General features: G+C 40.6%; 1 protein-coding gene across 1 annotated transcript in view; it reads right to left on the reverse strand.

Moving 5' to 3' along the window:
• LOC106959998 (alpha-actinin-3) overlaps positions 1 to 20,606 on the reverse strand; it is a 31,194-nt gene extending 10,588 nt beyond the window's left edge. Inside the window, exons 1-8 of the mRNA XM_015052902.1 lie at positions 20,257 to 20,606; positions 2,488 to 2,602; positions 2,161 to 2,280; positions 1,742 to 1,828; positions 1,399 to 1,486; positions 1,085 to 1,163; positions 510 to 591; positions 9 to 112 (exon numbers count right to left, since the gene is read on the reverse strand). Of these exons, the coding sequence (XP_014908388.1) occupies positions 9 to 112; positions 510 to 591; positions 1,085 to 1,163; positions 1,399 to 1,486; positions 1,742 to 1,828; positions 2,161 to 2,280; positions 2,488 to 2,602; positions 20,257 to 20,391 (810 nt within the window). The 5' untranslated portion in view covers positions 20,392 to 20,606. The remainder of the gene's footprint in view (positions 1 to 8; positions 113 to 509; positions 592 to 1,084; positions 1,164 to 1,398; positions 1,487 to 1,741; positions 1,829 to 2,160; positions 2,281 to 2,487; positions 2,603 to 20,256) is intronic.
• Between the last annotated feature and the right edge of the window lie 6,534 nt (positions 20,607 to 27,140).

Raw genomic sequence — 27,140 nt, forward strand, 5'->3', positions numbered from 1 at the left:
GTGAAAAGTGAAACCATAAATCTGACCTGCTCGGCTCCGGCGAAGGCGTGATAGAAGCAGGACACGTAGGTCATGATGGCCTTCTCGTCAGGTTTGGGTGTGTTCACGATATCTGACGGAGATTTGAAAAAAAAAAGGAGAGAGATTAAAAATAACTCGGCTTTCCAAAAACACAATATTGTTTGAAAAACATTGCATTCGGTACAACTTAATTCATTTTAAATGTTTTTTTTTTCCTCCCCAGAAAAACAGCCTGATCCAATCGACCTAAAATGAGAGCTGAGTGGATAAAGTGAAGGACACCAGCTGCTTGCATGCTTCCCTGAAGGAATAATAACAAACGCTGGTAAACGTTTCCTGGCTATTTGAGGCCGGTTGCTCAGGATTACAGCAGTAGTCCATCCTTCTGGGAAACGTCACGGTGTGTTTTAACCCATATCGACATCACCAGAGTCCCACAGTAAATATGTTCACTCTCAGTTCGCTCGGTTTCTCCGTCACGGCCTCACCTTCAGCGTCGAGCATTTTGGGGATGTCCAGGAACTTCTCGGCCACTTCGAAGGCCGTGTTCAGGTTACCGATGGGGTCGTCCTGAAGGCGGGTAATTATTAAATGTTAATAACTAGAACTTAAACACGAGACGTATCCGTTTAGCCATCAAAGCTAAAAACACTTCTCAGTGAAACATGGTGCAAGCTCTAATCCAGATTTAAGTGGGAAAATACAAAATGGTTAGAAAATAAAGAAAAGGAGAGAACAAATGAAATTTGGTAAAACTCAAAATGTGTGATTTTATTGAAGCAGTGCTGCAATATAATTGATCGTTGGAATTTCAACAAATTAACAGTTTGCCTCTGTTTTTCATCTGCACTTTGTGCTCTTACTAGCATCTTAGCACATACGCAGATTTTATATTCTACTTACACATGAAGCTGAAAATGTAGAAGATCAACACAGAAATAGAAGGAGGGAAACAGAAGGAGACAGGAGACAAGAAAGAGGGAAGCAGGAAACAGAGGAACAGAGGGAAAAAATGGTTGTAAGAAAGAAAAGAAGGAGGCAGAGGGAGGAAAAGAAGGCGCACCTTTCTCAGTTTGGAGTAGTCAATGAGGTCAGGTCTGTGTCTGTGGATGAGGGCACACAGCGCCAGGCCATCTTTCCAGCTGAGCAACGAAGGAAGAGAAGAGAAACAACCCAGAGAGTAGATCAGGTCATAAAGGTCGTAAAGAGACACAGACAGAGCAGAGCTGTACGTAAAAACAAAACAAACAAAAAAAACATGGTGCAAACATGTTCCAAAACCCCCAAAAAGACGACAAAACACAAGAAGAAGGAAGAGACTGAGATGTTAAGAGTGCAGTAGCCCATTTGTGCCACAGGGGGGCGGTGCAGGCTAACCTGATGTGGAAGTTCTGCACATTGACATTCCTGTAGGGGGCAGTCTTCCTCTGGCACCAGAGCAGCAGACCTTCTTTAGCGGAGGTCTCTGAAATAGTGGAGGGAGAGAAATTAACAAAAAAAAAAAAAAAAAGGCTGAACAAAACGTCAGAGTAGAAACGGAAGTAGAGAAATGTTTAAGAACCAGGAGTTACTGTTTAAAATAAATCGTTTTTTTTCCAACATGTTGCCTTGTTTATGTGGAATGTATCTCAAGCAGCAGGTGTGCGTTTGTGAATTGAATGTTTTCTGTAAAACACACACACACACACACACATACACACACACACACACACACACACACCTTCCACAGAGATGTCCTGGATGGCGAAGCGCAGGATGATGGTCCAGATCATACCAAGGGTCATCTTCACGTTACCGTCGACGATTTCTGTCCAGACAAACAGAGCAAAGAAGAAAACACAGAGACTTAGAGAGATCCTTCTCCTGCATGACTCTTTCTGGTTCTGTTTGATACTGAAAATGCCAGGAAAAAAAATAATCTATATATATATATAAACTTGCTCACTTCCTATACATACTATCAGTATTTACATCCCTAAAACATATTTCTCAGCTTGAGGCAGATCCTAATCAATTGAAAGAAAAAAACCCATCTTCCAACTTCCATTAAGTTTAAATTATCCTATTTGTTTGAGTAGATTTACAAAGGTGGGCTAAAGGGGGGCTATAGGAACAACAACCCTGAGATGGGACCCTCACCCTCTGCACCAATAGACACCAGCTTGACCCCCTTGCTGCAGATGAAGTCCAGAGCTTTGTTCACGTTGGCAATCTTGTGGAAACGCATCTTTCCTTTGTCGGGTTTGGGCAGCCTCTCGCCTGAAAGACAAACACTCTAGATGAGCCATGTCGCTGATTTGCAACAACACAAAAGTAATTCTGAATCACATTTTAATTATGTTCCGCTTTGTTTTTGTAAAAAACAACAACAAAAAAACAATGCACACAGAAGGTTGGGGAGTCACTCCAAATACGTCAGGAATGAGGGAAGGCTCAAGGGAGGAGCTGGTTTGTAATGAGGCGTACCTGAAATGACCTCCAGCAGCAGCATGAGTTTGAGGCCATTTCTGAAATCCTCCTCAATGTTCTCGATCTGTGTTCCAGCTTTCCTCAAGTGGGAGTTGCACCAAGCTGTGAAGGTCTGAAAGGGAGACGCATGGTGAGGCAAAAATGTAACGGTGTTGCCCAAGCAACTCTACAGCCTGTGCTCTCTCTCACACACATTAGCAGTCCAGAAGCAGCAGGTAAAAGAGAAACAAAGCAAAACATTCACACAGCTGGGTGTGAATTTTTTAAGACCAGGCTGAAAAACTGCTGAGCGAGGCTGTTTGAGACCTCGCAGCCAGTGGAAGGGAAAACACACTTTGACGTTTATGACAGCTCGTGTTTACTCTCATGCCGGCTTTTGTTGTTAGCTACTTTTTACAGGGTTTCTACACGTCAAATTTCACTTTTTAACTCCGCCTTGAATGAAATTAAACCCGAAACCATAAACATAGGAGATGATTTGGGTATCCCTGCTGCATTACAATCACGCACGGCAAAAATGTTGAAATGTTTGTGGCTCTTGGCAGCGTCTTTGTTATTCTAATCCTCCCACTGCATATTCCCTCCCACGGTGCCAACCTTAAAGGTTGTTTTTGTTTTTGCACAAAATGCATCTAGCCTTTGAAGAGTTGGTAGCGGAAGTGAAAACGAACGTCCTCCGGCCAACTGGCGATACGTTTCCGCTTAAAAGAATCGACACGCATCGTCGCCTCTCAACGACACAAGAAAGTTTGTGCTCGTAAACGTAGATGTGCAAACGTGACACAAGAAGGTTTAAAAAATGTTCAAATGTTTAGCGCTGTCGACGATAACGACTTCGGTGCGTCTTGTTTCAACTTTCACCTGTCGCCGTCGCTCCCCGTGTGTCAGGCCCATTACCCTGGAGAGACACAACTAGCTAGCTAGCTAGTAAGAGCGTGTTAGCAGCTAGTGTTAGCTTCAACCGCCTCAAGTCTCAGAGCGTTTAAATTGTTCCCCACCACTCGCAACACAATAAGCAACATTTTTTTGTGTGTTTTTTGTTACTAGTTTTTGAAAAACATTTCAGGAAGCCCGACCTCCTTTTAGGAAAGATTCTACAAGCTTGATGCAAATTCAAACATCATTTTGTAGACCAGGGCTGTCAAACTCATTTTCATTTTGGGCCACATCAAAAATCTGAATGTTCTTGAAGGGCCAGTTGTGCCAGAATGTATTGATAAAACCAAATAAACTGTTAAATTATCAATACATAGATTTTCCTCCAAGATTTTGTGGTTGTTTTGGTTGCAATCACATTACAGATTTTATGGTGCCAATTTAGAAACGTTTGTAAGGAATTTTTATATTTGCTCTAATGTGTTGATTGTGACTTTTTGTTACTCGCAGTATCAGTTATGCACTATAACTTGACATCAAGTAAGGCTGAGGCAGCTGTCAGTGAAACTCCATGTCTCTGATTAATTTTGAGAAAATGTACTATAAAATCTGAAAAAAATTGTGGAGTTTTGCAGATTTATGAAAAACCGGAAGGACTTATTGATGTCATTGTCAGTCTAGAGGGCCACATGAAAAGCTATGGCGGGCCGGATTTGGCCCCCGGGCCTTGAGTTTGACACATGTCTTAGACCATCACAGCCAAAGTTTAGCCATTTTCAGTTCCACTGTACAGGTGTTGTCAACACTATGAGTATTTTCAGGCAATTTGCTCATTGAAATATAAATAATTACATTACAAATAAGACATAAAGGTGGGAAAAATGTACATGTCCTTCATCTTTTGCCTGTAATTGTCCTTCATCTCTCACCTCTAGTTGCAGAAAAGCACCCCACCATAAGGAGGTGGGCCGCAAAGAAAGAACTGACAAAGTGATAATCTTTCTCTGGTTAGCTTCACACTATGTTGGGAATCTTTGCCTCAGAGCAACGCAGTCTATAGATAAGAATAGTTCTGGCTTAATGGATCGGCTTAAACCTTAAATTACGATACACAGAAAGTACTTAAAGTGTGAATTTTGGCAAAGGATCTATTTACTAACGTCTAATCTGCAAGGTTTCCCCCAGAAAAATTGCTAAACCTGATGGTTGTTGCGCTCGGCAGTCATTCATCCAGTGGCCCGTCGTGTTTTTGAGTTAAAAAATGCTTAAAGTTGATAGGAAATTTGAAAATATCACTTAATAATTACGTGTTATTGGAAGATTAACACCTGAATACCAACAACAATGTCTTAAATAAGCAATGCTAATCCTTGTGGGGTCACAAGTAAAGCCTGGTGGCCCACCAGGCTTATAATACACTGGGAGAAACCCTGATCTGAGATTTTTTTTTAATGTGACGGTGTCTCTAGTGCGTGTCAACAGTGAAAAAGTTGAAAATGAGGAGAAACCTAATCAGAAATGTTATTCTAAAGAAAAGTACCCAGCTATTTTTTGCCCTTTGTGTTGTGTTCAGCAATAAGCAGAAGTTGTGTCTTTGTAATTCCACATTTCCTACTTATTAGTTCATTATCTGTATAAACTGAGCAGGATGTAGTGATGTCCCTGTGTTGTCTGAAAACTGCCTAATTGCATAAAGTCGTGCACGTAAGTGACGGCTTACTGGTTCCATTAGACCATTCAATCACTCGCTAAATGGCTTTTCTAAGAGGCTTTCATGGTGTTTAGCTCAAATCTGAAAACAGGATATGCAAGTTCAAATTCAGGAGACTGAGGACGTGTTGGGGCTTTTTTTTTTTATTTTACTGTAGAGCTGAAATTTTGGCAGTGTTTGGAGAATGTGGGGGAGTGGAAGCAGAATAAGTGCAAGAGCTGAATGCCTAACAAGAAATGAATGTGTGGGTGGAGTGAGGCGCGCAGCGTGTATTAATTAGAGCTGAAACAGGCTTTTTGGGGAAATGCAGAAATAAAAAAACAAACAAACAAGCGTCGATACATGGTGATTGGGTGTATGTTTGTAGCCTCGTTTCTCTACTTGGGCGACACTGGCGTCTTCACTGAGACAGGACGCAGGGGAAAGTTAAAAACAGATATATTCGCGGTGACAGATCAAAGTGACGGGATGGAAGACGACAATGGATCAGGAGGTTAAAGAACATTTCTCAGTGCAGGAAGAAAAGCAATTTTTTTATTTGTGTTTTCCGAATTTAGCTGAACTGCAGAGCAGCATTGTTCTGATCTGTGAGTCAAACATTTTTAATCGTACAGGTTAAACAGCGAAGACTAAACATCTGAAAAACTGCATTACTTTCGTTTTCTCATCATTAATGATCTCCTGACCATCTCTGGCTGAAAGTTCAAAGTCCTATCCAAAGTCTACCAGTGTAAATTGTTTTGAAATTAGTTTTCATCAGAGCAGGAAGAACATCTGCATATTTAACCGGAGATAACCTGATGTTATTATTGAGTCAGTGTGGTCAATTTGAATAACATGTAGACAATATAAACAGAAGTGGGACACGCTGTGTGGAGAATACAGCTCTGGAAAAACAAAGAGCCCACTGCACTGAACCCCACTGAAAACCTCCTGGTTATTCCACCAAATATTGATTTCTGAACTCTTCCTGAGTTAAAGCATTAGTATTGTTGTTTCTAAATGAATATGAACTTGTTTTCTTTGCATCCTTTTTTGTTATTTTGACCCATTTCTCATTTTCTGCAAATAAATGCTAAATTTCTGCTTGGAATCTCAGACACATTGTCAGTAGTTCACAGAATAAAAGAACAATGTTCATTTTACTCAAACATAAACCTATAAAAAGTTAAATCAGTGTCTTTGAATGGCATTAAAATGCTAGTCAGATCTGCCATTGTGATGAAGTAAAGTTTTTTTTTTTTTATTGAAACTAAATTAAATTTAAGGAATACTTCTAAGATAAGAAAAATTATAAAAATCCCATGATTTCTATCGAATGAATTTGATGGACACGATTTGATTGTCGGTGTATAAAAACCAGTAAGACTTCCTCGCCGCATCGATTATAATGATGTGAAACGCTTTGGATTAAAGTCCAAATTATTGTCTGTTGATCGTATTTTCATACAGTACGTATTAAGTCAAAAATCTTTTGGGATAGTTTTGACTTATTCTAGCAGCATACGTAATATTTTTTAGGTTAGAACGATGCCGTACATCTTTCCCAATTTTTATTTTTTTTTTTATTTCAAAGGTTAAAGAGACTTTCAGTGTGCGGACTGACAGGAATTCCCAGGCTCCAGTGTAATTTGATGTAAGGGTCTCAGGAGGAGGAGGAGAGGCCGCCTGTCCAACCAGCAGGTGCTGGGCTCGTTTGTCATGCATGACCAAATTTAGACAGGCCGCTAATCCAGCCCACAGACCCCCGTGCCCATCCCTCGCCAAAAGATGAGGCAGTGTTTGAGGATGGAAGCTGAGGAGCCAAAGGAGCAACAAGGAGGCGTAAGAAGAGGCGAAGGCGGCGGAGGCTAAATTGAGTTGGCATGGGACACCACTGGACAGCTGAGAAGGCAGGATTCCTGAGGTGAACTGTAAAAGTACAAGACAGAGGAAGAGGGGGAGGAAGGTCAAGAAGGCAACGCAGGGGGAAAGGAAGGAATGGATTTGAGAATATCGGATAAGATTTCTGTTGGGGGTGGAAGAAAAACAAAGGAATGATAAAAGGGTCGACCTTCCACTGATCTCATCGGAGTAAAGCGTTAATTACGCTTGAAATGGAAAACAGTGAATTGAGTTTAAACAGAATCTCTGTGTTTTTACAAAGCAGAAAGAGTTGAAGCCCCCAGCTTCTGTTTCACTGACATTAAAGGGATCCATCTTGTAGCTTTACGTCTCTGACATTTTACGGCCTTGTCGTCATAGTTGCGGCTGTCCACCAGCATGAAGCCACTGCTTCATCTTGTCTTCACTTACTTCCTGTTTATCCACACCTGTCGGTCTGATTTAGCTTAGCCTGTTGTGTTTTTTTTTTTGTTTTTTTTTTTGCGGGTCCGTCTTGTGAAATGAGGTCATGGTGGCTCGGCTGAATGCCTCACATAACTACAGCGTCCCCCTGGTGCCCCCCAAAGAAAGATCAGGGCTGCTGACCTTCAATACAGCTGACACAAACACCCAACCTCCTCTTTCACATCAGAACAGGTTTCATGCTCTTGATGATGTCGCTCGCTTGCCTGCCTCTCAGAGGGGTGACGTAGCCGCCGAGCTGCTGGAAGACGTCACTGCTGAAGTCTCAGGAAGGTGTAGGAGTTTTACGGGTTTCAGACCTCAGACGGTAACAGTGCAATGAATGTTTAAAGATCTCTCCTACAAATAAAGCTGAGCTAGCTTAAATCAACGAGCTTGACTTTCTGATTTCTCTGAGGAGTTGTTGGAGTATTCAATGTGGTAAAGCTCTATAAATTACTTAATTTAGCAACTTATACTAATCTAAAACCTGCTTTCAAACAGCAACTCCTTACATATACACTTTACCATAACAATGACATCATTTCTGAAGTCATGTTCTCAATGTAACACAGGACATTGTGAATATAACTGCGGAAACATAAAAGGAGCCGGTTTCAGGGAAGAAGTTTGGTTCTGGTTGTTCTCTAAAGCATCGTAAGGGCGTGCATAAACAAACAGTAGACTGTCTCTTCCTAGCTGATCATTCCCTTTAGACACACAGTGCTGACTCAGTGTGTGTGTGTGTGTGTGCGTGTGTGTGTCCTCTGTGAATGATCTGATGAGACCAGAGTCTTACCCCAGATAAATCAAGGTGATCTTTGCAATTGCAGGTCCAGATCTACGCTGACAGTAAAATAACTCCACCTCTAAACTTGTGCTAATCAGACAGATTATTACATAAATGAGCTGCAAAACAGCCAACGAGGTCTTTAAATTTAATTATAAATGTCCACCGTGGATGTATTCACTAATTAACACCTTCGGTCTGAGCCGGTTGATCTAATTACAGATGAGTGTTGGTTGAATGTTGCTCTGGTTTAAACGCAGCTGCATTAAACAGAGGCCTGTCTGCCGCTTTTACATTTAGCTATCATTAAATATGTATAGCTTTATGCTCAATTGATTTAAGAGCTGGCACATTTACATCCTCGGGGCAAAAAAAAAAAAGTCTCTGCTAAGGCCCTTATATCAGTAAAATCAGGAAAATGTTTTGAAAAGGGAAAAACTGGGACACATTGGGTAGAAAGAGATTTTTTTTTTGTAAATTAAACCCAAACCTTTTCAGTAAATGGAGCAGAATAAATTAGAATATCAAGTGAAAGTAAAGCTTTCCCATTAGAAGTTTACAGTCTGTATGAAGAGCCAATGACTCTATCATATTTGACTCAACTTTGACAGACTAACGCACATATAGAGTCTCAAAGCACATGTAATTTATTTATAATAAGTCAAGTATTTATGACTCTGTGCCGGCGTAAGAATAGTTTGCCTCCATGGCTGACCTTGTGGTCTCCAGCTACCTCAGTCAAACACCTGTTCAGAAATCCTGTCCAGCCGCCTTCAACACTCACACAAACGCTGGCTGTGCATGCTGCACTCAAGGTCTGCTAACTCGCAGTGACGGCTCACAGTGCGCAGCCTGTGCAGAATAATATTCACGGCTTCGGCGAAACATCACGCAAATTCAAAACATTTTCTGCAACCGTCGCCACTCGTACGCTTCGCAGTTTACGCCGTCACTGAGAAATGGTACTTTTACAGTTGGGTACGTGTGTCCAGTTGTGGTAATTATAGCCACAGAGAGAGAAGACTCAAATAAAACGATTAAACCTGCAGCCTAGCAACTGAAGAGAGGCTGCAAAGCACCTCGTGTTTTTCTGTTATTCCTTCTTAGGTCAGTTGTCTTTAATTTATATGCTGCCAGTTCAGTTTTTTGGATGCCCACTATTAAAAACAGTGCATTTTCCAGCATGTCGCCAATAAAAGCTTTATTTTTGATGACTAATACTCATAGCAATATGAGTGCTTTGGTCAAGGACAATTCCTTGATTTCTGTGATTATTTTGAGTGGTTTGAATATTTTTAGCAAACTGGAGTAAATGTTCAATCAAACAGCTGTAGAAATAGATTGCAATAGATCTGTTCAACTGATTCCCTGAAGACAATAAAATATATTTCGTTTATATATTTTAGTGTATTTGATACTCTGACTTCAGATATAAAAGCCCATGAAACAAACAAAAAAGCCATTTAATCTTTCAATGTATACAGGAAATAGAATGATCTGCTAAAACAATAACAATTCAACGCTTCTTCACATTTGAGCTTCAATGTTGGGGGAAAAAAAGTTTGACTTGACACAAAATTTTTCCATTAAATTTTAAATTGTTTCTTTCTTTTTTTTTTATTACAATTGCCCTGTAATGGCGCATGGGAAAGTTATTTAAGATAATTTCTAAACAACTCCTGACTGATTTTAAAACTCCTCGTGATGAATTTGTGCAAAGTGACGTCGCTTTGTTGTGTGAGAGCTGCCCTGTAACCAGCAGGCTGAAACCCGGAGCTCGCTCTGCGTTCCAACATGCGATAAAGTGACGGGACGACGATGCGGAGAACAACAGGTGGTCCCAGAATGCAGGAATCCCATCTGACCTCTCTTCCTCTCAACAGTCACACCTTCACCACCTCCACACAAGAGACCCGGACCTCTAAACTCGGGCGCAATTAAAAACAGTTTTGGGGAAACACTCTTCCTCTTGAACTCACTTCCAGTTTTTTCTTTAAAAATACCATCGCATTTAATTCATGAATTTGGAAAAAAGTATTTTAAAGAACAAATTAAAATTTGATGAAGAAAAAAAAAGTGAAAAACCAGGATTAAAAAACAATTTGCCATCACCAAAGTACTAGAATTAAGTTCATATTTTTCTTGGAGGAGCATAATTTGTGAAGTATGGGTTGAATATTTTAGTTTTTTTTTTTTTTTACATCTAATACAATCCCAGAAATGCTCTGAGAAATTTGACAGCAAATTTCAATAACCAGCCCAATTCTAACCTTTGACCTGCTACTCAGACACCCAAAAATCCTTTCTCTTATGCAGACGCACCGCTCCGTCTGCTTCCGAGTCACACAGACAAAAACACTCTTTAGTGCGCTAAAATAAGTGAGGAAAACTCAAGTTGTTCATCTTTAGAATCAGGACAGTGCTCGAAATGAAGTCAAAGGGAGAAAATACGATTTTCTACAATTTTTCATAAGCTGTCTGTGAGCGAGAGCAAGACTTCAACAGATAACATGAAGGCTGAAATGAATATAGCATTGGTAGAGTAAGGGGTTTACATTGTCTACATTAAACTCACTTTCATTTTGGATCATACCAAAATCATCAATGATCTAAAAGAGCGGGTTGCGGCAGAATGCATTTATTTATAAATCTATCTATCCTCTTAGCATGAATTAGAACGAAAAAAAAAAAGTCTTTCCTGTTACCAAATTCACTCTGAGCTACGAGTCAGTTCAGTATCACCCCTTCTCTTCTTTATGGAGGATTAATAGGCTTAAAACCAGAGACCCTGATGACAGCAAGACCAGCGCCGGCCTGTATTGCGAGGTCCGGGCCTAAACCTGCTGATTTATGTCTTTGTTCAGAGGATAAAAGGCCTAGCTTGTTTATTCTGGTCTGCAGTGTGTCAGGGTGTTATATGGGTGTGTGTGTGTAAACCCTGTGCAAGATGCCAGTGAGATATACAGTAGATGCGTTGATCTGAGCTGGAATGAGAACAAGTGTGAAATATGTTAACAGACAATGATGCTCCTCCACCAACAAGCAAAGTGATACTACTACTAATAATAATAATCATAATAATATTACTTGTATTTAAAGGGCAGAACTACAACATTTTAAACCCACTTCTCCAGGAAGGATATTCTTGTTTGAAAACAAGCACCGGCAGCAACTTCATTTGAAAATGAGGACATGTCTTTAGGCCATTACGCGCTCTGCTCCATTTCCCTCAATTTAATATATTTTTAGGATCTAAAGCACAATGAAGTCAGAACATCTGCTTCACCAATAGCCTGCGATGTATTTTGGCAATTTTAAGTAGGCATCTAACATCTTAAGACAAACCGCATTTTGTCTACTTCACAATGATGCCTAAACAGCAGAACAGCGACGTCACTAAGCTTTACCTGTGGTTCGAAAGGGGGCCGACTTATCAGAGAAATAATTGGTGCGGTATGTGGCAGTCTTGCTCTGACACAGCCATCTGTCTTCACCCTCGTATTAAGTGCCGCGGCTGCGTGGAGGGGGTGCGTCGTGTCGCTGTTGCGTCGCCACACATTTCCGGGCTGCTGCACACCCAGATGATGCCAGCCGACATTTAACAATGCAGTCACGCTCCGAGCAGCGTGTCTGGAGGCGTATGCAGATGTTCGCTCCTCTCAGGAACCTGGAGTGCCGACGGGAATCGAGGTGCAAGAACAAAGGCAGGCTGAGGACGGCGCGAATTAAACCAAGTTAAAAAACAGACAACCGAGAAATGAAGAGAGAAGAGAGGAGCTAGGGGATGGTGCCATTAAATGTGTGACCCCAAGGTCACAACAAGCTGCGTGAAACTTTTCGTTGTACTGACTGATCAGAGAGGCTGCATGAAACCATTTTATGTTGGCAAATCATAGGTTGCTGCAAAAAAAAAAAAAAAAAAAAGTTGACCAAAGGGGGATGTAATATAGTATTAAGCTAATGCTAATACAACAGTTTCGGATGATGCTTTCCTGAACCTCTGGGGAGGAAAGTGTGCTTTTATTTTATAAACATGTTACTAAATTTAAGAGGTCAAATAATTATTAGCTGAATTTCTCAGAAAAGGAGTAACACTGCTCTGCCACTGGAGATACTCCAAGCGTTTGGTATGCTGAGGTTAGTGTATCTTTTCCAACACAGACTGAGCATCCGCATAATGCAACATGAGATCCAGTAATGTTACTAAAGGTCATTGCAGCAACATTTGAGGAGCACTTGTACGAAAAGCGCAAAAGTCGCAAATGTGTGCCATAATTGGCGTCTTTAAGTTGGCGCTCATGCCACACAATTATTTACCATAGCCAAAAAAATAAAACATAAAAAAATGAAGTCAGTGGCGCCCTGACTGGGGCGGAGATCATTTTGAGAATGCTACATTAGCTGATACGTAAATCTTTTTTAGAAAACAGTTCCAGCAAAGATGAAACCCTGGTCCTTCACAATCTCACCAGCCTCCTGCGTTCATGAGCTTTCAAAATTTAAGCCGGCGTTATGAAACCAAAGGAGGTGTGGAGAGAAACTCTGCAGGGTCAATATGCTTAAAGTGTGTGGCAAACATCTCACAATCTGAAGGGTTAAACACCTTGCCAGTTTTGATTATTTTCATACGGAAACATTGCTGCTTCCATGCGAGCTACCTCCACCGAATCCCAGTAAGTTGTTCTGTTGCAAGGGTTCCCTGCAATCCTTGCAAAAAAAGACACAAGGATAAAAACAATAACAAGCACCACGTGATTCAATGTAGATGTGCCACACCAAGGTGGACTCTGTGTTTTATGCCTTTAATTGTTTGGAAGACTGACAGCAAAGACCATCCTGTCACTATTACATCACGGCTTCGTGCGCCAAAAGCCCACTAAGTCTTACATAAGTCAGTTATCATCACAGGGTTGTGCCGACCTCGCTCGGTGAGTCAGAGGCCTAACAGCGAGTTGACTTCCACCACCGCATGCTGTTTCAGTCCTTTCAGAAAATGCCAGAAAGTTGACAAAGTCTTGGCTTTAAAAATGCTGTGAAAAAAAAGAAAGGCTTTAGAAAGTAGCTGCTGAAAAGTTCAGTTACTTAAAGTCCCATATTTACCCACGCCGCTAAACACAAACCGGATACGCTCTAGCATGTTTAAATTTTCTTAGAACTTTAAATTACACTGAAAGGAATTGTCAGCCTCTATAGGGACTTTGACTTTATGACAAAAACTTTCTAAACAAAGAACACGATATAAAGAACTGGACAAAAGAGTTGTTATGTGCCCTTTAAGCTGGAGCTTGTTCTCTTGTCATCATTTTGTGGTTTAATGACTCGGAAGACGAGCCGTTTGAGTCACTTCTATCAGCAATGTTACTTCAAAATGGCAGCTGGGGCAGAAAGGAAGAAAGAAAAAACCTTTCAGCTTGAATTGGACACAAAGTCTCACATGCCACACACAACCTTATATTCCATTATTCGCTCTCATACTGCGTTTAGCTTCTTTGTTACAGGAGTCAATTGCGGAATTAGCCGACAGCATGATTGATGGCGGCGACTGAAGGTGAGCGCGAAGGTTTATGGCTGACGGCAGCAGCGTGTTGAATCCTTTGTCGTTGTCTTTTAATGAGTGCCAGCCTCCAGACAGATAAACTGATGTAAATTGTTGTGGAGGATTTATGTGACAGTCGCTGGGCCTGACTTTGGCGATTGGTTGGGGGGGCAGGAGAAGGGCTGTGTCTAATTTCAGTAGAGGCTACTTTGTTTCTTTGAGAGGCGGCGCAGGCCGAGCGGATCCGGCGGTCAGCTAAATCATCTTAGCAGAAACCTTGACCACGGAGACCTAGGTGTGAAACCAATCTAAGGCTGTATATAGTAACATGCAACTGAGACATTTCCCAGCATTCACTTCAGCCAAAAGAGAGACCAAAAGTGACAGGAACGACCTTGTGATGCTTTTTCTGAACCAAAAAGGGGTCATCTCATGCTCAAGCTTTTTCTGCATCATCTCTAAAGTGGCTCCAAAGTCACCAGGATCTATATAAACTTTTATCACGACGGAGGTTTTAAGTTGTAACTTGTCCTAAACGTAATGCGAAACCACATAAAACATCTCAAAATGTACGCATGGTAGCCAGCGCATATTATCACCGGAGACTCGTCACTTCGTTGGAAGGTGATGAGTTCTTCTGCCTTCGTCCTATAAATATTTATTGCACAGTGTTGACATTTCTCTCTGATAAGGCAAATGGACGTAGTTTGAGGTTTGCAAAGTATGATTTTTTTTTTGGCTGGTTACACTGCAAGAAAACCCTAAATTACCTAAACATTGTCTGCAACTTTGACATCATTCATATGACAGGTGATGCTTTGTGGATGTTTGACCAGGAATCGTGTGCTGGGTGCATTTCGCTCTCCTTAAGTCTCCAATTCCAAGACAAAAAACATCTCAATCTGAGATATGCGCAAAAAATATTTTTATTTTATTTATTTATTTTTTTGTTTGCAGAAAAATATGGCTACATTAAGAGTAAAGCTCAATAAATCAGCCTTCTGTTCTATTTACAGGCCCAAAGAAACGCTGTGATCAAATCAAGATGGACGCTCTGACTACCCATCATTCATCAGTGCTACTTTCACCATATGGATTCTGACACTGCTGCCGTATCGTGTGTCAACTTTTGCCATTACACCACTCTGTAAGAACTTTCTGTTTTTATATGCTGAGATCCAAACCTCGTAAAAGAAAGAAAAAAGAAAAAAACCCCGCTGCCGCACGACGCATTGATACAAACACGCCACTTACATGCCTGTAGAAAATACTGTAGATTACAGTGAAGATGTCACACGCCTATATATTCTCCTTGGCCGTTTCTGTGGTCTCTCAGGACTCCTGTGCTTTGCTCTAAAGCAGATTATAGAAGCCTCCCTACATGGACACAACTTCTGGAATAGCAACTGCTATTTGATCTGACTGCAGACTCTCTGGACTCTCCACTTACGTGGATCCTCATACAGATGCTCTCTACATGCAGCTACAGAAAGAGCTGCAGTGTGATTACTAATACTGTTCTATTTGATCTTTGTAGATAATGAAAATATTATATTAACGGACAGATGTGTACTTAAAAAATAAATAATAATGTTGGTGTTCAAGAATGTTTGTTTACCTCTGTAATCCAGTATCTGACTAAAGCAGCTTTGCAATCTTATTTCTGAGCTTAAAGTTGGATCCCGATGAGTTTTTCTCAGTTTTGTATATTTGTCATGTTTTTAACTTGCAAACTCTACAGTGTTTTTCTGCTTTTCTGCTGAAAGACACATGAGGAGCACTTCAAAGATGTACTCAGCAGGGTATACGTCATCTTCACAGTGCCTGGTATCACCTGAGCGAGTGAATCTTGAGACTGAGTCGAGATTCGTGACTCCCAGATGCATTATGGGAATGAGGCACACATAGGAATTACAAGTGTGCAAGCGAAGCAAATCTAAGAAATGTCTGCAGCAATGCGGCAAGATAAGCAAGATTGAAGGATGCTAATTGGTCTCTTACTTTTTCTTTCATTTAAATAAAAATATATTTTGTTTTCGGTTAAAATGTATGTCCTCGCCCAGATGTCTGCTACCAGTTAGCTGTGACTTGGCATGTAAAACAAGACTTTGGGAGTAGAGATAAAAGGGATTTTGTTATGTCAGAGTTGCATGTGCCCCCAGCCGTCGTTCATTTGGTGGGGAAAAAGAGCAAAAACATCAACACAATCTGCCCTCCTGGGGTAAACAGAAGAGGATCAGTGGCTTTGCTGTTGTTTGGTGCTTCATTAGGCGATAGATCAATAACTCGGACAGCAGGCCAAGCGGCCCTGACTGCAAAATAAGATTAAATGAGAACAGATTTGATCGTGCATCAACCGGGCTACCACAAAGGGAAATGACATTAGCCTAAGTGGATACTCTGTGAGTATCACATGGGTATAATTAAATATCACTTAAAGACGATGATAATCACTCATTTTGACCGCTAACAATTATTTCCTTCAGTCGTGCCGTGTAAAAGCCCGATGTTAAATGTTGCTGGATGCGTTTTGGTGGCAGAGAGAAATAACAACCGAGATCGACGGGAGATCTTAACTTGGCAAAAACCGGTCCTACAGTTTTTATATGAACTGCGTATTAATCTGAATTATGACAATTAACATTTACACGGATTTACAAAGATCAAAATAATATGTTTTGAAATGTTTGATTAATCTAATAAAAGTATCCATTTGTTCCATTTTAAAATGCAATATTTAAACAGACAGCATTGCTAAAACATTGATTTAGTTAATGATAATAGTATGAAGAAGAAATTATATTTTTGAGCATTTTTCTGAGAAAGAAAAAGTTTATGGTTCTTTGTAACAAAAAATTAAATTATGTAAACAGTTATAATTATGATTTAAGGTCTCCTATTCTTTTGTTTAAACATAAAACTCTCTATTTGTGCATCGGTCTATGTCTATGCAAACTTAGCCTTCGCCATTTTAATAGTCTGGCTGAGCCATTAAGACAGTTGATAACTCTGTAATGGATATTTTTAGGTTATTGCAAGAACAAGCTATACCAAGCAGCAAGACGTTCACTTAGTCACATAACAGCTGAACTCCTAAACAATGTGAAACAGAAGATGGCTTCAGTCACTGTGGTGAACTCATCTGGTGTGTTGACATTTTGCTCCATCAGTTTGATTCATGACACAAATTCTCAAATACTAAAAGGATCCGATGTAAACCATCCAGTCGGTCGGGATTCAGACCTACAGGTGCGGTTGAGAGTTGGTCCATACAGCTATTGATCAGGCTTCAAGATATATCAGTTCTGCTGCAGGTGAAGTGACGTCTAACCCTCGAGCGGGACGAGGGTTAGACGTCAATAAGCTCTGAGGGTTCTTGAGCTCCTTTGCGTCCAAGTGGCTCGTTTGCCTCAGCTTGTAAATCAGCCAAACAAACGAGGCCGTCCTTGTTTCCAGGACTGCGCCTGCTTTGAGTGAACACGACTGCTGAGACGAGATGCAGTCAGCTCTCATCGCCGCGTCCCTTCGTCTTTTTACCACATGCAATTTCTCACACGATTTTTGACAACTCTTATTACGCTGAAGTCCTTGTCCAAAACAAGTTGTGAATCATGTGCTCCTCAACCTGAAACGGACACTTCATGGGGGGAAAAAAAAAAGAAAAAAAAAGAAAGAAAAAAGCCAAATTGATCCACAAGTCAGATGTGGGCACGAATTGGACGCGCATTTATGTCCAAGCGTGCGTCATTTCTAATGTCTGGTATCGATTTCGACATCACTGTGTGTTGACAAACATTTTACTGCCTCGTCAAATGCTGGTCGGCTTTTTTTTTTTTTTTTTTTTCCATTGAATTTAAAGGATAGAAGAGACAACAGGTGCTGGAAGGCTTTCCTTTCATATTCATTACACTGCAAAATGATGCACTTGCTATATTTACAGGCTGATATCAGTGCCTTAAGCTGGATTTTACATGGCGAGAAGTGCCGTGGAGTACCATGACTTGTTAGCCTGAGAGGTCACTAGGGGAACACCAAGAGCTCTGCTATTGAGATTTTACCAGGGAACATTCAAAGCCAATTGTAATACGACGACAGAGCTTATGACAACATTTTTCAATAAGTGTTCAACCGTGATAGAAGGAAAAGTAAAAGCTGAAGGTAAGAAGGAGGAGGGGGTGGAGAGAGGGAAGTCGGAGCCAAGCAAGTTAAAAAAGTATTTTTAGGATGATGTTTATTTGGAGGTCGGTGAAACCAACCCCAGGTCTATATACCACCATCTGTTGAGGTCTCTCAGCCTGTCACTGTGCTCCGTAGGTGGGGGACGTTTTACATGGACAGAAAAGTTTTGTAGATTCGCTGCAGTCAAAGTCATTTAAAACTTGCCTGCTTGCTACTAAAATGCCTTTTCAAAATTCGAAACCTTTCGTTTATGCCGGGATTGTGGCACCAGCACAGCTTAACGGCAACAAGCAGCTGTGTGGATGTGCCTTGCATTGAAATAGAAAAAGTCTGTCTTATCTCGTCTTTGAAATAAACATAACAGCTGTTTCAAGGACAAAAAAAGAGTAATGAATAAAGTTTTAAATATTTAAACGGCAGCATTGTGTATATGTGACTGGAGCTCTAAATTCTGACACTTAAATTTTGTATTTAATTTTGCAACTTTATGCAAACTTTTTCAACAATTAGCACTGCAAAGTCAAGCAGTTTTGGACAATTGCACAATTTGTAATCATGTAAATTTATAAGACAATACGATAAGGGGAAAATTCATCCAAATTCTGTTTCAACTGTGTTTACTTACAGTCCCATTGTGAAATATATCCATTATAGCTGCATAAATGTGCAGTAAAAAGACAGAAAACGAGTCCTAAATTATCTCTTGGATATGCCAATTCATTCTAATTAGACTAGATATAGGTATATTTTTGAAATTTAGGTCCACAAAAACAGAAAAAAACATTCCTAATTATTTAAACCTGAAAGTGAGTTACTCCATAATTAGTTCCATCTAAAACAACTTTATTTATCCCAAAGGAAAATTAAATCCAACTGCTGCCAATGCAAGGAAATGTACTGATTTGATACACGAGCAGCTACTTTTAATATTTGTGTCCATAATTTTAAAATGCTGTCTCGTTTATTAAATTTTATATAAAACTCTTCTCTGTTTATGAGTTTTTGTGAATGACAATAGCCTAGAGCATCAAAATCTGGCTTGGTTTCACGGCACCATTCTGAAACTGTGTACCTTAAGAATTATGACAAGTGTAATAAAAAGATGATAAAACTTGTTTTTAATTATCCTCCATTTAATTAACTATTTTCTTTTCAAACTGAACATGTCGACTAATTGTGATGTAGCTGGACACTAGTTAGTTCAAACCTAATGTTGAAATTAAGTCACTTTGAACATAAATTTGATAACAATTTGATATTTGTCGGAATGTCCAGCACTGTTAATGAGATAAACCCTAATGGTATTTCCTGAGCCATGAGTAATGATTTACTGAAAAGCTATTTTCAGCTCGGACTCCAGGAATTGTTGGGTGGAACAAGGAAATGGTCCCTCCTACAAAAACCCCGCCATCAAACATGGTGACCAGGTAGGAAGTAGAAAACGCAACATCAAGCTAACAAACAAGAAATTGACATTAAATTAAAAATAACAAAAAAAATGTTTAAAATACTTGGGGGAATATTTTACAAGCTAAATAAAGCTGTATTTACTGGCTGTGCTTTCGTTCAGATTGTCAGAAGGAGCGCCTACCTCATTAAACACACTTGTGAGGAGATGACGTAAGGCCTGTGAGTTACCATGGTGATTGGTTACTAAGCGTCGGAGCTAGCTTCGTGTGGCTAACAATATCGAGATAAAATTACGTTTTTTAATAAAATTGTAGGGCATTGTGTATTCCCTACATAGCTCATTTTAATTACTTTAATTCCAAATACACAAGTATTGCAAATATTTCTACTTTTGGAGGCCGTTTTATTTAATAGCAGCTAAAATATTAATTTGCTAAGATTTGTTTTTCCTGTACAACTTTAGTTTGCTTTTTTTGGTTTTGTTGTTGAACTGATTTGACACTTTGTCAAAAGTGTCAGAGATTAACGTGTAGTTTTCCCGGTTGAGACTTAAATGTCTGCCAAAGAAAAAGAAAAAAAAAGGTGGGGGAGGGTGGGTATTAAATTTAGACAATCTGCAAGGCACTGTGGGGTAACTGAAAGACAACACTGAGAAAGTTCCGCAGCCTAAAATATCTGCCCACACAGCTTCCAGCAGGACTGAAGTGCCAGGTGCGGGGACACCAAAGGCGCAGCTGAGCCAATTATATTGGACTGTTAAAAAGTTCATTATTACAACCAGTTTAGTGATTTTAAAGCCATTCAGAATGATAAAATACACAGAGATGCCACTCAGTGACGCTTTTGTGAGCGTAAAGCGCATGGGCAAATCTGTGCGCAATTACGCAGGGCACCACAGGCTACAGTCCGCTGCTGCAGAGGCGGCACATCCAACCCTACCTTCCTCTGCTGCTTCTCCCAGGCAGGGTCCAGCAGCAGGTCCCTGTCCCAGTCCTCCTCCTGGGTCATATACGTATCTTCATGTTGGATCGTATAGGAGGTGTTATATGTAATTTGGGTTTCGACAGCTGTCATCGTTCCGCCTCTGTCAGGACTCCGTAAGTCCCCCTCAGCTTATAGTGACAAAAAAAAAAAATAAAATAAAAAATATATATATATATCAACTCGAGACACGACGAGGGGAGAGGCAGGGGCTGCGGAGACCAGACTCCTCTGGTGAGAGGTGGCTGTGCGAAGGTGGTGGCCACTAACAGAAGACCCTGCTGGCCGGTGCTCCTTTCCTGGTCAAAAGTAGCACACGTGACAGCACCCCAATAAGTATGGGTCCTTACAGCTTGGGTGTCAGGTTCTGAGCCTCAAAAGGCCTAAAAGGCGGAGTTAAACTTTGCAATTGGGGGTAGCTGGTTTGTGATTGGTCTGGCTTTCTGTCAATTACACCTCCTCTCAACACGGGTTGGGGCACGGGGGTTATGGCCCGTGTAATGCACCTGTCGCTGTTAGTGATCCTTGATGGTAAACTCAGGCCTCTTTAGCGTCATACAACTTTTTAAAATGCAACATCACCAAAAAACAAAACAAAAAAAGAATATAGAATTTTCTATGAAGACAAAAATAAAATACACTAATGCATGGACAGTTCCTCATTTTATGAAATATTAGTAAAGGTATTCTTACTCCAGGAACTGTTTCGTGTTGCTGCAACTACAGCTTCAAGTTTTTAGGTTATGCATCACCTGTGATAAAAAAGACAGCATGATGCTGCCTCCACCCCATTTCACCCTGGTGAGTGTCAGTTTTCCACCACATGTTGTTTTGCTTGAAGTTCAAAAAGTTCAGTTTCAGTCTAATGTAAAAAAATAAATAAAATATTCCAAACTGAGCTTTAAAATTCACATCCAGTTACCATAGCATTCATACCCAGCCTGCCAGTTTAAGTGACCAACCATGTTTGGAGTTGTGATGTACTTTTAATTTTCAGGATATTTAGCCCTTTGACGTAAATCTGAAATAATATTTTGTAATCTACATGTACTCTTAACTTATCCACATCTTTATCCCTCAACTATCTGTTGTTTTTATTGATCGTCATGTGTTGGCTTGTTCACTAATGTTCTCAAACATCCGAGCCCTTCACAGCTGGACTCAAATTTATACTCAGACTAGATTATAAAAGTGAACCTTGTTTAGTAATTAGGTGGATTTGGTTGGACTTTTTTTTCTTCTTAATGATAGAAAAAAAAAGGGTAATTTACAAATTTGTCAACACACAGAGTTTCTTCTGTTAAGAATATGAAAATCATTTTCATTCCACTTCACAGCTATCTACTACTTTGTTAGTTTATCAGTTACATATTCCTCACAGCAGCTCTAAAATCAAATTCACACACTTTGTTTTTCAGCTACATCCTAATGTTGCGAGTTGGAATAACAGATCTGGACACCGATATGAGGAAAAAAAAGTTTATTCGTAAATTGCATGCAAAAAAAAAAAAAAAAAAAAAGACGACATTTTTCAGAAATACATTTTAAAAGGCATATATATGAATACACAACCATACAATATAACTTGTATCTATATCGGATTTGTCATTCACAGTAAACATGATGCAAATTTCTGGTCTAACATTTGGGAATTGAAATCCCCTAACATTCAGTTTTGTGCTAACGCTAATTGCTTTGAAATGAGCATATCCACATTCCTACCCTCTTGAGATAGCAAATTACTAAGTCACCCTTTACGTCTTTGGAATCTAGAGTGATTTAGAAAGTAATTAATCAAACATCTGATGTAACTACAGTAAGCTTGGTCCATTAACCTACTTTAGGAAGCTCAGTGGTTACATTACTGCTCCTCTCGTGAGGCTGGGAACGGTTGAAACGAGTGATCTGACCGATGTAAACATGTTGAGTTTTCATTATAAAGTAGCTTGTGTAAAACTCGCTAGACTTATCAGTTATTTGCTTTTAATTGTTCATTGATCAACATCAATAAAGGAAATAATACTTGCATCTATAGTGTGTAAAAACTGCACCGCTTCCTGTCAAGTTCGCCCTTTCTGGATGAAGACAAAAAAAAAAAAAAAAATGTCTGAGGTTTGCCCCTGCTGTTATCTACATCAGTCCTTTCCCATTCAAATTTGTGCTTAAAAAGTCACATCAATTAAAACAAAAAAGTTTTAAAGCAGACTGGGCTCTATGAAGGGACAAAAGTGCCATATTCAAATTAACTAGTTAAAAAAAGTGTATAATAAAGTATTCAAATTGGAAATACTGGAATTAATACTGTAGTCTGCAGCACAACATGAACACAGTTCATGATTGGTCAGAGGGCGGGGCTAACACCTCTAGTTAAAGGTGATTGGTCTAAACAAGAGTCTCATTTGCAGATTAACCAATTAGAGTTCATGGTCCTAATGAGTGCATTAATGAAGGATTAGAACTGTGAAAAACTACTAAATTAAATCTGTATGATTTTATTATATACCTACTTTAAATTGTAATCAGAGTTTCACATTTAATATCTAAAAATAAATATTTAATATAAAAAGAGTAGTACAATAGTCAATATTTAAGTAGTACATGGAACACATTATTTGCTTATTAAATGTATCCATTTAATAACATAAAATTCACTAGATTGTGACACTTTTGGCCCTTCATAGGACTGGCTTGAGAAAAAAAAAAAAAACAACTTGTACCAATTTGCACTTAGCTGGATATCCCCGGCAGGAAGACAGACATGACCTTCAGGATCCCACTCAAAACAACGAACTGACACGTGCGTAATATGCACATGCACTTTTCTTTAGCTAAAACAACAACAGACAAAAAGGTGGACGGGGGGGTCTGGGTGTGGGAGTAGGCTGACGGGGGGCTGCAGTGAGCTTTGGCGGGCGATGCAGTGCAACTGATTTACAAGCAGGGTTTTCTTTTTTCTTTTCTTTTGTAGAGATGCAGAACTGCATTTACCCAAGCATGATCGAAGGCCCAGACTTACAAGCGCCAGAAGAAGCCTTTAGTGGGGAGCTGGGAGAGTGAAGAAGGAGGTATGGAGGCGCTAGCGGGGAGAGAGGATGTTGAGACGGAGGCCCTACTCTGGTTTAGGTTTATTATAATACAAGAACGGTGTACGAAAATAGATTTGTAACCCTTTTTATTGCTCTATATGATCCATACCTTCAAAACTAAACCAAGAACTCACCTCATTAATCAACCCATCAAATTTCCTAATATTTTGTGCTTTCTTGCTCATTAGGCATAAAGAGAGCATCACTCCCATCCAGAAACTCTTAGGGAAAATGCGAGACAAGTTAACTGAAACCTGGTCCACAGAATGAACTCCCTAAAAGTAAGTAAGTAAGTAAGTACACATACAAGCTACTAAGACGTGTGACAGAAAAGTCCTATAGGAACCCTGAGATTGAGGAGAATCTACAGGTCAGTCTGGCCTGTGGGCCTTTCCTATAGGACCTTTCTGACTGACAAATGTCAATCTTCTGCTTCAAGTTGCTTTACATTACACGTTGCCTTCACATCCCCTGCCAGAGCCATGTTATGGACAACCAACATTCAACAGTTGCAGCAAAGCAATTCCTCGAGCTCTGAAGTCTCTCTGTGTCACAGGACAAAGTCCAAAGGAGGGGCGCCACAAATACAGTCCTTTTCGACACGCCAGGGCGTCTATGGTAACAAACGAGGATGGTGGGGAGGGAGGTGTTTTGGGTCAGGTGGGTGGTTCTGGGAAGTTGAGTCCAAGCCAGAGCGATGGAACCCAGATCCAAGGTGGCGGCGGTGCCGGCGGGTAAAAAAAACAAAAAGCGCTGTGTGCGTGGACGGCGGAGAGGTGAGGAGATGCGCAAAGAGGGAGAGCAGGGTGGGGTGAAGGAGGGAGAGGGGGAAGAGGAGGAAGGAAGGAAGAGTGAGGAGGGTTGAGGGCGGCGAATACGGCGGTGGACAGGAGTTGATTAGCTGGCAAGGGGAAGGGTTTGAGGTGTGTCCACTTACGCCAAGCCTCATTGACCAATGAAATGGCGCCCAAAAAGTATCCCGTTTTTTTGTGCATTTTTTTTTTTTTAGCACCCACACTCACACTCAAGCGCACCCTGACACATCGCACGTATTGTTCACCAGCTCACACAACAACCGAACAAAGGGCACCTCAATATGCTGATGCAGGACAGGATCAGTCCTAAGAAGGGGTCTTAACCCTGCCCCACCCCAGCCGGCCCATCACTCCCAGTGAGGAGAAGACCCAGGCTACAGGTACAAACACTGCCGATGCAGTAGAAGAGAGATTACGGACTCGGGGGGTTGGGGGGGAGAGAGAGAAGGGGAGGTGGTAATGGCGGAGGGAAGGAAGAGGGGTAGGAGTGTTGTATCAAGCCACAGTCAAAGGAAAGTGAGGAGGGGGATGGGGCAATTAAGGAGAAGAGATGTCAGTGCTGTCATGATTTCTTTCTTTTGCATTTAGTCGATTTACCTTGGTGGTGAAGAGAAAGAGAGACAACAAGTTTCCACTGCGGTGGCGTCGCGCTAAAAGTCGTCCCCACGGCTCACGCGAGGCAGCACACAGGGTGTTCCAGGTAGCACGGTGACCTAATTCAGTTGAGATAGTTAGTTCAGAGCTGGACTGTCGAGTTGGGCTGTTTTTTTTATCTCTTGCGGCACAGTTACAGATTATCACACATGCAGGTCTGAGCATAGTGAACACAGAGACACACGGAAAAGGGAGAATTTGGTGCAGCAAGGAGAGAGACCAGACTTGGACCAGACCAGACGCACACCCATCAAACCCCAAGAAAGGGACTGCTCCACAGATCAAAATGCACCCAGGCCATTCTATCTGTGAGCCTCTCCCCAGCCCTCGCAGCAGCTTCACTGTGTACAATACAATCTTGCGCATGGAAATCGATTTTAGGCGCCGCTCTCAGCACTCTAAATTTGGGATATTCTCATTTGAGAGGCTGGAGAGAGGAAGGAGCTCCTACCCGGACTTACCCTGACCAAAGTGAGCAAAGCTGGCCCAGCATCTACACCTGCCTCCCCCTGGATCCCCAGTCAAATGGGTCTGGTGGTCATTTTTACACAAGAGAGACAGATAACGGAGAGGAACATAAACAGAAAGAAGGCGAAATGTCCAAACCCTTTGCTTTCCGTCACCACAGTAGTCAGCCAAACATTCTTTATTATCAGTATAAGGTTTAAAGTATACATTTTCTCAATAAAAGGCATGCTGATTTTTTTTCCCACTGTTCTATATATATAAAAAGGCTAAATTAAAAATACCTTTCTAAAAAATACATAGCAAACAAAACATTTTGCAAACCACATAATTCTACAAAGGATGCAACCGGTATGTGTTTGTATATACGACACGGAAAAATTACACTCCGAGATGCAAAAGTCACTTATAACCACTAAAAACCACAGAAGGAGCGGGGAAGCGGGAAACAATGAGGCAGTCAGGTGATTTCAGAAGGTCTTTTCTGTTTGTGCATTGGTCTGCTGTCAAATACTAGCTGCAACACAAATGATTGATTGTAAATGGATGGAAGTCGCCACTCTGGACTTTGGCGTCATTGTGAAACGCATCAAGAAATCCAATTCCAGATTTAGAAAACAAAACAAAAAATATTTAAAATAAATCAGTATCCAAATAATTAATAAACCCTCTCTACAGTGCCTTGCAAACATACTGCATACCAATAGAACGTTTTCACATTTTGTCACTTTCAACCACTAACTTCAGTGTAATTTATTGGGGTTTTCTGTGATAGATCAGCGCAACGTAGAACATAATTTGTGAAGTGGAAGGGTAGGATTTGTGTAAAAATAAAAATGTGAACATTTATAATCAACTAAAGGTGTCCCGCAAAAATTTTATTTTTTTTTTTTTGCTTCCAACACGATACCGATATTGCAGCTTTGAGTATTGGCTGATACGGATACCGACACGATACGATGTGAGCACGAATCAAACATACGTTAGTGTGGAATGTTAGAAAAGGTGTGATTGAGTGATATTACTCAGAGAACAATAGTCAGTAACAACTGGTATGAGAACAATTGACCCATTTATTATCAACCAATGGGTTTGGGTGAAGGATTTTGGAAGACCGATATCAATATGGGATCAGGACATCCCTATATTCAACCACATTCACTTTCATAACTCTTCATAAAATCCAGCGTAGAAGTCTGGTAATCAGTAAACAACTGTTTGATTTAATCCCAGCACAGATGCAGCTTCTCTGTAGAAAGAGTATAACACGACTGCACATCCTGCCTACCCAAACTGCCAGACAAGGAGAGCACTGATCAGCAAGCAGCCAAGAGGCTCATTGGTTATCGTGGAGGAGCTGCAGAGAGCCACAGCTCAGGTGGGAAAATCTGTCGATAAAACAACTATTAGACAAGTCTGTTCTTTAAGGAAGAAGGTCAAAAAGAAAGACATAATGCGTCCAGCTTGCAGTTTGTAAGAAGCCATGCAAAGAACACAGCAAACACGAGGAGGAAGGTGCTCCGTTCATACCAGACCAAAATGTCCGATTTTGGCCTATGTGCAAAATGCTGCACATGGGGAAAAATACTAAACGAAGGTACATCACCCTGCACACACCATTCTTACAGTGTAAACATGGTGGTGTCGGCATCATGCTGTGGCCATGCTTTTCTCCAGTCAAGACAGGGAAGCTGATTAGAGTTGAAAGAAGGATGAATGGAGCTAAATAGAGGGCAATCCTAGAACACTAGATCAAAGCATATTAATGTCTTACACTGACCCGACTAACATTTAACTGAGCATCTGTGGCTAAAAATTTGAA

The sequence above is a fragment of the Poecilia latipinna genome, unplaced genomic scaffold, assembly GCF_001443285.1.
Source record: "Poecilia latipinna isolate Pla-1442-1.1 unplaced genomic scaffold, P_latipinna-1.0 Scaffold1145, whole genome shotgun sequence".
Lineage (NCBI taxonomy): Eukaryota > Metazoa > Chordata > Actinopteri > Cyprinodontiformes > Poeciliidae > Poecilia > Poecilia latipinna.